General features: G+C 37.5%; 1 protein-coding gene across 10 annotated transcripts in view; it reads right to left on the bottom strand.

Moving 5' to 3' along the window:
* Window positions 1–13,768, bottom strand: part of LOC137053048 (sodium/potassium/calcium exchanger 2-like) — a 106,646-nt gene that overhangs the window by 25,232 nt on the left and 67,646 nt on the right. For 6 of the 10 annotated variants that reach the window (XM_067428939.1, XM_067428965.1, XM_067428947.1 and 3 more), the window contains 3 exons: window positions 9,727–9,777; window positions 3,986–4,066; window positions 3,095–3,177 (listed from right to left, as the gene is read on the bottom strand). In XM_067428939.1, coding sequence (XP_067285040.1) covers window positions 3,095–3,177; window positions 3,986–4,066; window positions 9,727–9,777 — 215 coding nt within the window. The remainder of the gene's footprint in view (window positions 1–3,094; window positions 3,178–3,985; window positions 4,067–9,726; window positions 9,778–13,768) is intronic. The other 4 variants (XM_067428988.1, XM_067428953.1, XM_067428976.1 and 1 more) reach the window with 1 other exon arrangement.

Here is a 13,768-nt window from a genome sequence, read left to right as displayed (position 1 = left end):
CTGGCACCAACAACCATGCCATGCTCAAAATTGCTTAAAGCACCTTTCTTTCACATTCTGACATTCAGTTTGGAGTTCAGGAGATTGTCTTGACCAAGACCACACCCCTAAATACACTGAATCAACTGCCATGTGATTGATTGATTAGATAATTACATTAATGAGAAATTTAACAGGTGTTCCTAATAATCATTTAGGTGACTATATATATGTCTATAATGTCACTGAGAAAAAATGTTGAAAAACAAAAATACAGAGGTACATAACTGTAAAGTCTTTGACAAAACACAATTTCCCCACCTCTTTGTTCAAAATGTGTGTGTGTGTGTATATATATATATATATAGAGCACATTTAGCATTTTTTTGAGAATTAGGAATATCTGAATTTAAAAGAGCGCCCTACCTACATACATTAGAGTAAATTGATAAAAATGGTCTCATTTTACAGAAAACACTCTAAATTTTAACACAGTGGTGGAATATTGCCTTTATTATATTGTATCTATTCACAATTTTATGATAAACATACATAAAAAATAAATATTTTGATTAATTTTAAATTAATTTGATATTTAAATATCTATATCTTTTATCAGTTTGGTCTACAACCTTTCTGGAAGTTTCTGTTGATTCTATAAATTGGCACTAAACATGGAAAAAAAAAATATTTTCTTGATATCTACTTCCAAAAAAAGTTATTGAGATTTATCTGAACAAAGTGTCTAATAACTCCTACTCATCTGCATTGACATCAACTGGCCACTAGGAAATCGAAAAGAAGGCTCCGCCTCTTCAACTTTGTGAAGGGAGATCTCGGGCTCTGGTTGGTCTAAAAGCATGATCGACAATGTCTATAAAGAGCTGAGATTCTCAGCTTTTTTGTCATATGATGCAATTTGTGATGACGTCATCAACAATTGCGGCTAAGATCGACAATCAAAACTAAGGATAATAAGAGTATTTGTCTGCATCACATGTTTTAATCTGGACATCTGTGACATATTACAATCGGTGTCGTTTGGCTAACAACCTAAGCAAACAACCTAAAATTCAGACCTTATTATTTTCTTCTATGTAATATAAATGCAGAAGTTATTGGATTACTAAGAAAGCTGAGGTTCTAATCTTTCAAAATGATACCATATATGTCTAGTTTTGTGGTGCGTGACTTTTTTCAATTTTGGACCCACAGGTGGTTCCAATGGGGGGTGCAGAGCTGAAAAGGTATTAAAAGTACACCTAAAGTATAGTTATAATATTTCCACTTTAGCAGAGTCAAATACTTAAGTATATCTTTATTTGGAAAACTCAGCACTATTTATGGATAACTAAAATGCACAAAAAAAAAAAAAAAAAAAAAAAAAGTTGTTCTAATTTAGCAAACTTTAAGTTTACCAATTCATACCAACAATACAATTGCAGGGTATTTATATTAAGTACAAAAATATATAAATGTTTTTGTAGTATGGTTAGGATAAAATAAAAGTGTTTCAAATACATTTTGGGAGATGTCATAACTGACAGACAAATCATGTCAGTGGTGGGAAAAATGTAGTTAGTTTAGTTTAGTTTAGTTTAGTTTAGTTTAGTTTAGTTTATTGATTTATATAGCACATTTAAAACAACCAAGGTTGTCACCAAAGTGCTGTACAAGAGCATTAAAACAAAATCAAAACAGAATTACACATTAGATATAAACATTGAGGGTACATGGGAAAGCATTAACACCCTCAGTTAAAACATAAAGAATATAAATGAGTTTTTAAGGCTGCTTTAAAAGTAGCAACAGAGGGGGAAGATCTGATACTAAGAGGAAGACAGTTCCAGAGTCGAGGAGCCGCTACAGAGAAAGCCCGGTCACCTTTAGTCTTACAGCGAAAGTGAGGAATAGAAAGTAGAAGTTGATTCGAAGAGCGTAGGGATCTTGAGGCATTGTGCATAACAAGAAGATCACTAATGTACTGAGGTGCAAACCTATACAGGGCTTTAAAAACAAAAAGCAAAATTTTAAAATCAATCCGTGACCTAACCGGTAGCCAATGAAGAGAGGCTAGCACAGGAGAGATGTACTGATGCTTTTTAGTGCCAGTTAGTAGTCTGGCTGCTTCGTTCTGAACCATTTGCAAATGATTTACAACTGAATTAGGCAAACCCAGGTACAACGAATTACAATAGTCCAGCTTCGAGGTAATAAATGCATGAATGACAGTTTCAAGGTCTTTCTTTGATAGCATCATCTTAATTTCAGCAATAGATCTCATTTGGAAGAAACTGCTTTTTACCAAAGCGCTAATCTGCTTAATAAATCTCAGGCTGGAATCAAAAATTACACCAAGATTCCTGAAACAGTCATGAACATTTGAGGATAGAGGACCAAGCTGATGGACTATGGTAGAAGTCAGATCTGATGGGGCAAAGATAATGATTTCAGTTTTGTCATTGTTTAGCTGTAAGAAATTCATATCATATCCATCCAACATTTTACGTCACGCAGACAGTCAAACAGAGTAGACACAGATCCTTTGTTGTTTTAAACAGAAGATATAACTGAGTATCGTCTGCATAACAGTGGTACGATAAATTGTGTCTCTGCAAAATTTGTCCAAGTGGATGCATATATAAAGCAAACAGAAGAGGTCCCAAAATGGAACCCTGGGGTACACTGTAAGAAATTGGAGCCCGAGATGAAAAACGATTTCCTACTTTCGCTGAAAAAGTTCTTTCTTTGAGATAAGAGGCAAACCAGTTCAGCACAGGCACCCAAAACCCAACTACATGCTCAAGTCTATGTAAAAGGATATCAGGATCAATGGTGTCAAATGCTGTACTTAAGTTAAGAAAATAATTAAATATGTTCACATAGATTTTTTTTCAGTTTTAGTTTAGTTATTTTAGAACCAGTCAATAAAAATAAGAACTGTTTCCTTATCAACTAGTAGAAATAAAATAAAATAAAAAATAATATTTTTGATGGAGATGGAATAATATTTTAACAGATTTTTTATGTTTTTTTTTTTCAAGTAATTATAATAACCCTGTTGCGTGAGTTTTACTTCTTATACTTGTTAATACTTTTAGTATCAACAACTCACCGCATCGCCATCCTGTCCAACGGTGCCATTCATTGGTGGAGTCATGTCCACTTCCACGCTGGAGCTGTTTGGCAGATTTTTATCTATAATACAAACAGGAAAAAAGAGTGAGAAAACTGTGTCTGCCTTTACTAAATGTACAAATTAATAAAATAAATGACATATGCAAAAATCCCAAAATAAAATAAATTTAAGGCAGATAAAGATCAGTCCGATTCTGTAAGGTGCATTGCCCGTAGAATGTTAATTTGCCAAGCCTTTTACAATATTTTGATTCCTAAATTCCGTATTTTCCATAACTGTTCAAACTCTCGCATACTGTTACTCTCGCATAAGTTCTTTAAGATACTTCAAAAATTAGCACAGTATAGCCAAGGTACGTGTCTAAAAAATATTTTTTTTGTTATATAAATTTTGGCCAGATAAAAAAAGCAAAGATGGAGAAAGCCCAGTAGATGGATTTGAAAGGGTTAAAGATGTTTGAACACAGACTGTGGTCACATCAAAGAAGCACCCCTCAACCACCCTGCTTTTGATGCTAATATGCTAATGTGGAACTGTTAGCATAATTCCCCACTTGAAATGAAAGTCCATATGTGTCTTCTAAACACAAATGATGTTATGGGATTTAAATATATTATGATACTTTCTGTTGTTTCTATAAAGTGCACAAATCAGCTGTTACCTTAAGAAGTTAATTGGAAATTTGTTCGAAAAAGCTGGGCCTTGTTCACTTAAGCAATGGATTTACCAAGCAATGGAAAATTTAACAGAGTACATAAATTACCAGGAAAATCTTCCACTGCTTAAAACAGTAACCTAATGTTGTAGTTGGTTTGAATCAGTCTTGCATTTATTAAGGCGTGTCATTTTTCCAACTGTACCACTTACCAGCAACTCCATTTGAGTCCTCCACCTGGCATTTCTTTTTGGCAATTTTGTGAAGGATGGACGCCTTTTCACGAAATTTTCCTGAAAAATAGTCCAGAAAAAGAGTGAGTGATTTGGAGTAACTCATTTTCCCAGGACATTTTCTCAGCTAAGTAAGAATGTTGCATTTCACTCATTGGATATAAAACAAACTGTATGTAATTATCTATTTTTTTAAATCTTCAAAAAAAGGCCCTGGATGCTGATTGGCCATTATTCAGCCATGTTAAAATACCTGATAGTAACATACAACAGGATATCCCCTGTGTATCCCTTATGAAAATAAGTGCACTTAAATTAATATGTTAATAAAGTTAACAAACTCAAAGCTGCTGTCCGTAACTTTTTTTGTGTTCAAGATTTACAAAAATTATATAATAAGAATGTACAACATGAATCAATTTTCCAAACCGTGTTTTTGTCTTACCCTGAATCATTATGCTACACTTATAATAAGTATTTATATTGGTACTATTTCAGGCCAGACTGGTAGGTATCGCTGCCAATGTATCAAGTTAATACATTTTGAAGACACTAAATTGCACCTTAATCATTAAAAATGTTCTAGTTAATATATATTAAAATACATGGCATGCAAGTTTTAATACAAATTACACTAAAGTATCATTTAGTTTACCCTAAATGCTTGTCAGTACATTCAGCAGGACACTTTAGCCATATTTCATTATGCAATTTCATATAAAGAATCTACTTAAAAATCCTAATTAAGTGGGGCAAAAAGTATTTTACAGTTCAGCTATTTGTATTTATTATAAATTTTAACTATAATACATTTTATCAATACAATTAATTTCAAATGTCCGAAAACATTACGTTCAGTTTGTAGTATATTCTTCTAATACTTCTAAGTATTGTTTTGTAATAAGTACTCTTTTTAGGTGTGCGCTCTCTTTAATTGTACTTTTTTCCACAAAGGTTATCACTGTGTAGCGCTTAGAGAGGTCAAATGGCTTAGTTGTATATTGCTAGTTCAACCTTAGTTTAGACTATATTATTTAAATGAAGAAAATAATGTTTTAATGAAAATGTGTTCTTAATATTTCCTAATTATTTCCTTACTTTCTTATTTTTAGATAGTGATTGCAGTACATGTCATGCACAGTGACTTCCTTTAACAGACTATCTTCACTATTTAGCACGGCCTCTTATAATGTATAGCCTGAAAAGGGGTCAAAATACCATTTGACCTTTAATGTAACTTTCAAACCAACAGCACGTTAAACATTGCTGCTTATAGACAAAGTCTATAACTCAGTGTAGCTAGATCAGTACCAGGAATCATGGAGAAAACATCAATACAATTGCATAGCTTTTTCAGGATCCATTAATGTGGAAGTAAAAACTCACACAGACTCACGCAGTAAGTTCCGTGTCTCATTCTGTGCACGAATGAAACTGCATGTGCTTAAGCTTGTGTTAAAGTATATGTGTGGAGGGTTAGTTTACTAATGGCAAACATCCTGATCACTAAATGTGTTTGACCTTCCTGAGGATTTATTGACGCTGATAGACAGACTGTGCCGTCTGGTTCGATCAAAGGCCAGTGTTGTGACCCCAATCAACAATCTACATATCACTAACACTAAAGTGGCTTTGGAATTTTAGGGTCTGTGCTAAACTTGATTTGAACTATGTTCAAGAGGGTCTGTATGTTGTTTGGGCATGTGGTGTAGACTAGTTTGTAATGTAGGCAGGATCTAGATGGGTAATGTTTTCTATTGTTAGTATTCTGTAGTCATAGTATCAAGCTTCTCTAAACAATGGAGGTTAGTTGGTTTCGCTTGTGAAAGTATTACCTTGTGAAAAAGGAGTATGTTTTAGCACACATAAAAAGTATGTGTGGCAAGCAGCGAGGCGAGGGACCGTGAGAGCGGGCCGGTGGAGAGTGATAATGAGCGTCAGCTGCGCGACACACCGGTCTCGTCTCACCACAGAGGAGTGACGGGAGTATAAAAGGAGGAGAAAAGATAGTGGAAGACGAGAGAGGACCAGGCCTGGACTTTACGTTGAGTTTTGTTCATGGTTTGTTATGTGTGTGCGGGCAGTCGTCCGTGAGGGGCTGCCTGCGGTTTACTTTCGTTTTGTTTATTTAATAAAAGTTGTTGAATATTCGCCAGTACCCGCCTCCTTCCTTCCCATCTAAGAACCCCGTTACACTGGCCCACGGCGAACACCAGCGACTCCACCGCTCCCTCCAGGACGGCCACCACCCCATCTCGACCCAGGGGCACGGCAGCGAGCTTTCCGTCCCACCGGTCTTCACTCGCTCCAGTACCACCGCCTCAGGCAGCCTCTCACGGTCCTTCTCCATCCGTGCTGCCCGAACTCCTCAGCACCGCGATCCCCCTCAGCAGCGAGGGCTCTTCGACAGCGTGTCCCTCCTTCCTCCCGGGTTTCGGCACCAGTGTAACGGGGTTCCTAGATGGGAAGGAAGGAGGCGGGAACCGGCGAACATTCAACAACTTTTATTAAATAAACAAAACGAAAGTAAACCACGGGCAGCCCCTCACGGACGACTGCCCGCACACACATAACAAAACATAAACAAACGTAACGTAAAGTCCAGGCCTGGTCCTCTCTCGTCTTCCTCTGTCTTTGCTCCTCCTTTTATACTTCCGTCACTCCGCTGTGGTGAGACGAGACCGGTGTGTCGCGCAGCTGGTGCTCATTATCACTCTCCACCGGCCCGCTCTCACGGTCCCTTGCCTCGCTGCTTGCCACAGTATGAAATATGGAAATAAAATACTTTAGAAATAATATTTAAGTGTGAACTGTAAGTAATGTTTTGGGGTTTTTAATTGCATGTTAATTTAAATGTGTAAAATGTATAGATTAAAGTACATCTTTGAATTACATTTAATAATTACTTCTATAGTTTTTGAAATATGGTTAAAATATATGGTTGAATGTGCTGATAAGTATTTGGTAAAGCAAAATATACTTAAATCATTTCTATTAAAAATTGTAAGTCATGTATTGGAATATATTTGTAGTTACACATTTGTAATGGTGAAGCAATTTAGTAGATTTAATACATTTTAATATCAAAATGTAATATCAAACAACACACAACAGTTAAAATTATAATTATTTACTTTACATGTGCCTTATAATGTTAGTCAACATGTTAAAATAAGTGTACTTCTTTAAAGCATGACAAAAGATAATTAAAACAATGATTTAAAATGACTTTAAATTAAAAAAGTGCACTTTAACGGTGTACTTAAGTGTGTTAGGAAACATAGTCATGAAAATGTAGTCTGTAGAAAATAAGTGTAAAAGTACACGTAAGTGGCCTTTTATTTATTCAATAATACATTATATATTAATCATTTATCCTTGTTGGGTTACTCGAAATAGATTCAGATAAAATATTGACTCATGTACCTTACATTGCTAAATATTACAACATCAAAGTCTGTTTAGTGCGGAGGAGAGAACTAAAAATAGAACTCTGTATCACACACACAGACTGTGATTTGTCATTCTGTTGCCTTAGATGTTATGGATCCTCAAAGAGACTTAAGCAATTCAGCCATAACAGATGTCTAAGAACTGACATTATTCCATTAGTAAGACGTGAGAGAGAGAAAGTGAGAGAGAGGGCCTGTTATTATTGCATTATCCCTGCGCTGCTGTTATTGCATAACTCTAGTTATAGAATGACTCACCCCTCTTCGTCTCAACACTGTGACGTATGTTTCTTAGCATCTATTTCTGTGTGTGTCTGAATGCAGCCAGGCACGTTATCTGACTCTCACGGATTGCCGAGCAGTCACAGACAGTGACGAGTAATGCAGCTGTCTTATCTGAAAACATTATGTACATTCGAACCAACCATTGTAATAACAGCATTTTTTTAAAGACGCCAATTAAACAAACATTTTCATCCATGGACGTATTTATTGAAACAGGATGTTTGGAAAGGAGTTTTTTTATGACTTGCTAGTCAGCACTGAATCAGTGTCATTGTCATTCTGGTAAGCATTTGATTGGTCAGAAATGTGTAGTTCTGGATGAATCATAAATATTTGTCATCCATTTTACTAAAAAAAGAGAGACTATAATTTAAATAAGTATATCCTACAGGTTTTTTTTGTTTGTTTTTTACATTTAGGTGCATGCTCGACCTCTAAGCTAAAAGACATGGACTTAAAGGAACACGTCAACTTTTTGGGACTTTAGCTTATTCACTGTATCCCCTAGATTTCGATAAGTCCATACATACCATTCTAAACTCTGTGCATGCCGTAACTCTCTGACACACCCACCGCCAGCCTAGCTTAGCACAAAGACTGGAGGTAAACGGCTCCAGCTAGCCTACTGCTCAATAAGTGACAAAATAAGACAAACATTTTCTTATTTACATGTTGTGATGTATATAGTTACATTATGTACTAAGACCGACGTACAATTAAAAGTTGCAATTTTTCTAGATCGATATGGCTAGGAACTATATTCCTGCATAATAATTAAGAAACTTTGCTGCCGTATCTTGGGTGTAGCAGGCGTAGTGATATTACACAGCGCCTGAAAATAGTCCCCAGCACGCTCTTTGTGCAAGCAGGTTGTCACATTGGTTATGTTGACCGAAGTTTGCCTATTTTCAAATGCTGTCAAATAATATCACTGCGCCACTGCACCCATGGTACGGCAGTAAAAATGGTAAATGGACTGCAAAAAATGTAAATGGACTGCATCTATGGTAAATGGTCTGCATATATAGCACTTTTAACAGACCCATGGCTATCCAAAGCACTTTAAATGTTTCCTCACATTCACCAATTCATACACCGAGGGCAGTTTCAACTATGCAAAGCTCTACCCGGCTCATCAGGAGCAACTGTGGTTGGGTGTCTTGCTCATGGACACCTCGAGACTTTGTCAGATGGAACCAGGGATCGAACCACCAACCTTCCAGTTTGTAGACAATCTACATGAACCAATGAGCCACTGCCCGCCCTTAATCCAGCAAAATTCCTGGATTATTACACAGGAATGAGAGTGTAGTCCTTAGCCAGGATCTGGAAAAGTCATTAGATCTGGAAAAATTGCAACTTTTCATTTTCCGTCGGTCTTAGTACACAATGTAACTATACACATCACAACATGTACAGGAAAATGTTGGCATTATTTTGTCACTTATTGAGCAGTAGGCTAGCTGGAAGTGTTTACCTCCAGTCTTTGTGCTAAACTAGGCTAGTGGCAGGTGCGTGAAATACGATCCACCATGCTTTTGAAGAACGTTTATTTGTTAATCTCTCAATCATTGTACTGTATTGCATTTTACAAATCATTAGATAATTCTAAATGTTTTACTTAAAATGTTTTCTGATCAAGTTTACCTGCACATTTTGTCATGTAAATATATATAAAAAATCCCTTTCAAACTAGACAATCTTTTTTCAGAACAAACAATGAAAAACCAAACCCAAAACCAGGAAGAAAAAAAAAAAAATTAACGTGCTGAAAGAAAAATAACCATGAAAATATAAAATGATACTAAATTAAGGATGAAAACCATGATTTGCACTTATGTTAGTGAAATCTCGGCAAGAGGGTCATGAAAGTAAAATATGGGAAAGAAAACTCTCTCACGCACTCATATGAACAAATGGCATCATGGGTAGAGAGGCGAAGCAGAAAGAGAGAAAAATTAGGGTTGACAGAAAGATTCTTACCTTCCTCGGTCATTGAGTGATAATATTTTAGCTTGCCATAAGTCCCCAGCTCTACAATATCACACACAGAGACAAGGGTAAGGAAATAAACGCTTGCACATGTAGACGAGCACACAAATACTCACACACACACACACACACATATATATATATATATAAGTGTCAGTGAGGATGAGAAGGTAAGGTGGCTAAAAACTAAATATTTCTCTATGCCGACCTCACAGCCATAAGTGCAACAAAAAAAAAAAACGAAAGAAAAAAAATCCCTTGTATTAAAGAGTACTTTCAGTCTTACATGTGTACCACAACACTGGAAAGTAGTAGTGAAAACTGATAGGCCAAAGCAATAGCCTGAACAATCCAATTACTAATGGTTTGTTTAGAGGTGGGGAGTCCCTTACTGGGTGACCCAAAATAACTAAGCTGACCTCCTCCACTGAGAGGACTTCTGAATGTACATGCTCAAAGCCCTGACAGAGCAGAGCAGATCAAGCCTTTTCTCTTCCGTTGACACATGAGGTTGAGGATAGAAGGTCTGAATCATTGTAGACTGCACCACACCGGAAGGCACCGTAGTAGGCACATGGGCTAGTCTAGGGTGCAAGATGACTTTGACTCCTTCAGCAGCAAACTCCAGGCATGATTAAATGATAGAAAGGGCCTGGACACTCCTACCCTCTAGAAAGATGTAACAGCAAAAAGAAATCCACTTTCAATGTCAGATTTTTAGCTGACATTGACTCCAGATTTTCGAAGGGGTCCAAGGACAGCCCTTCAAGAACCGCTGACAGATCCCAGGTCGGGACTCTAGGACAAGACATGTGGCAAGTGGTTGTATCACAAAGAAACCGCACAACCAACTGGTGAAAAGGAGTGTGAAAAGCCGCAATGGCAGCCACATTCATCTTAAGTGGGGATGGGGTAAACCAGCAAGAAGCAATCCTAAAGGAACTCCAGCAACTGAAGCCACCGGGCAGTTAACTGGGTACACACCCCTTGGCTTTCAACCACAACTGTAGATGTCTCATGTGCAAAAGATATTACATTGGACTTAACTGCCAAGAGCCCCAGTAGCCTTTGGGACTACTTTACAGTGATGGGACAGCTTAGCTTCAAGCTGGACACCATCAACAAGATGGACTCAATATTTGCAGGAGACAAATGTGCCCACATTGTAGTTGAGTACCATACCACTTCCAGGAAATCGGTTCTCTGGGTAGGTGTCAGCACATTCTTCTTTGTGTTAAGTCTCAACCCCAAGCTCTGAATCTGGCCAAGAATAATATCTTGATGCTGTACTACCAGCTCTCGAGACTAGGCCAGAATGAGCCAGTCATTGAGATAATCAGCACATGGACGCCCTGGAGCCTCAGCAGGGCCATAAATGGATGCAACCCTCCATCCTTCTTCAGAACTATGACATACTGACTGTAGAATCCGGATTCCCTGTCTGTAGGACAAACAAGTTCTACGACCCTGCTCTGGGTCTACCACAGTCCAGACCACCCCTTTAAACTTGGGGGACAAACCCCAAACTGCAGTCTGTACCCTTTCTCTACAGTGTGCAGGACCCACAAATAAATATTCAGGAGGCACTGTCATGAATCTTGGTGGTCTGGGATGCATACACTACTCAAACAGCTCGCTTGCTTTTTCACAGTTTTACACATTTGTGACTAACTAACAAGAAGTTTCTAACTGCTATTAAAGGAATTGTATCTAAGAAATGTATTTCAATGAATCATAAAATGGCCCTGATATGCCACTAGACATCAAGAAATCATGTTAATTTCAAACACTTATATCATTGACCACAGTAGTCTGGCCAGGATTGTGTCATTTAAAAGTTGTTGCAGCCCTCAACTGATGTTGATGTTGACATGTTGTATTTTGGCTCTAAGCTCCGCCCTCCACCTATCCACCAATCACAAAGTCAATAGTGTTACTGCATCCGGGTTGCCAGATCTGCTCTAGTTACCACAGCTGCAGCTACAAACGTTCCAGCTGATCCTGCAGCCTATATGGCAACCTCGAGTCGGGGGGAGGGGGAGAGGGGATACACCGCTCTACAGTCATTTGAAAGTGGTTGCAATACCAGTTTTGGCCACAATCTTACATACACTTCCTTTAACACACAGCACAGGATCAGACAGTTCCCACGCACAGAGCGCTTCCTGAAGAGCAAAAAAGCGAACTCTGTTAAAGCTGTTGTGTGCTGGCGTCTCTTTATAGCTTCTGTGTATGCCGTCACATGCTACGCCATGACACAGTGCCAATCAGGATTAGAATAATTTAATTCGTACTTCAGATGCATTACATTTCCCAAAGTGTCTTTCCTACGCAGTGAAAGTTCTCTCGAAAAGGAACTACAAGTTTATTCAGATTGTCTGACTGCCGAGAGAACCAAGGTGCATGTCTTTTATCAGTCTGCTAGGAAAACAAAATTTTGTAGTAAATGTAATAGTTAGTAGAATCACGATTTACATGAGCTCCACTATAATTCTTCAGAAATCATTCTAATATGCTGATTTGACACTCAAGAAATATTTTGTATTATCAACGTTGAAAACAGTTGTGTGATTGATATTTTTTTGGAAACTTCCAGGATTCTTTGATAAATAGAAGGTTTAAAAGAACATCATGTTATTAATAAATGTCTTTACTGTTCATTTGATTAATTGGATGCATCCTTGATAAATAATTTTTTTTTAAAAAATGAAATAAATATTACTGATCCCAAACTTTTGAATGATTATGCACAATAGCAAGGAAAGTTTATATCCATGAGCAGAATTTCATATTACGAACTTATTTCAGACCCATCCTTCCTGTCTAAGTTAATAATAAGCTGCAAACTAGTACAGACTTACGAAGAGTCAAACGTCTGGATATGTGAGACAGAAATACTACAATTTTGTATAGAATTATTTGCTATTCAATTATTTCTTAACCTAAGCAAGTTTCCTTAGCAAGTAATAAGTCTATTTTCATTCTAAACTATTTGATTTTACTTTTGCTAAAGGGTAGCCTCGATATTGATATGTGACAAGGTTTGCAGCAAACAAGCTAAAAAAAACATAACTACATTTTTAAAATCTGTCGATCCAAAAAAGACAAAGTGGATACAGGCAATAAGACGTAAAGCTTTAGCCGGAAGAATGGGTAAATTTTGAGATCCTGACACTCAGTATTTCTCAGTATGTCTTCGTGTGCAGTAAACATGTTGTCAAATATCCAAACGTCAGTTTTATATATTATATTTCCTGTCGCTTAATACATTCCCCTCCTGTGGGTGCAGTTCTCAGTGTAATATAGCATGTTGCACTCTGTCTCTATTGAATGTGTGCACTTTCATGTCTTTAAACGCTCTTTTTTGGGGGGTCAGCAGCTTATAAACACTTCTGGATTGTTGGTTCTGTTTTTTTTATAGCTGGTTTTCTGTACACTTTGTCACATATCAGCTTTTAGACATTGTTGTTTTTTAGTTATAAGTCAGAAATAACAAGGAGGCCTCTTCATGTTCTCGCTAAGCAATGAGTCTGGCGACCTTGCAGAATGACCTCTGCAGCTTTGACCGTTCATCCCAGCGGCACAAAGCTTTTAACATCGATTCGGCTGGGAAAGGGTGTGCGACTGCATGCATGTGTGTGCCCGTGCTCACATTACATAATAAAGGTCACATAAAATCAGACGGTTATTGGCATGTGTGAATGTTTGCGCATGTTTGTATGCAATCAGCTGGAAGGCCTGTATGACAGATAACAGCGTCTTGAATGTATGCGTGTCTGTTTGACGGAGCAGACAGATCATTCCAAAAATAGAGAAACTGTTGGTCCGGCATGGAGGTTGAGCTCAATAATCAATACAAACTGCTGTGCAAGAGGTCAGTCAGTGAAAAACACATGCTCACAGACAAATCCGCTGCATACCGTTTGTAACGTTGGAAGAGCGTGAAAGGTTGTGAGAGCTGTGGCAGTGCGCAGTCTGTGTTGTAATGAAGAGGAATGAATTACGTGTACATGTGGAAAATCAGGCAGCAGTC

The sequence above is a fragment of the Pseudorasbora parva genome, chromosome 1 (assembly GCF_024679245.1).
Source record: "Pseudorasbora parva isolate DD20220531a chromosome 1, ASM2467924v1, whole genome shotgun sequence".
NCBI lineage: Eukaryota > Metazoa > Chordata > Actinopteri > Cypriniformes > Gobionidae > Pseudorasbora > Pseudorasbora parva.
This window is presented reverse-complemented; position numbering and strand designations above follow the sequence as displayed.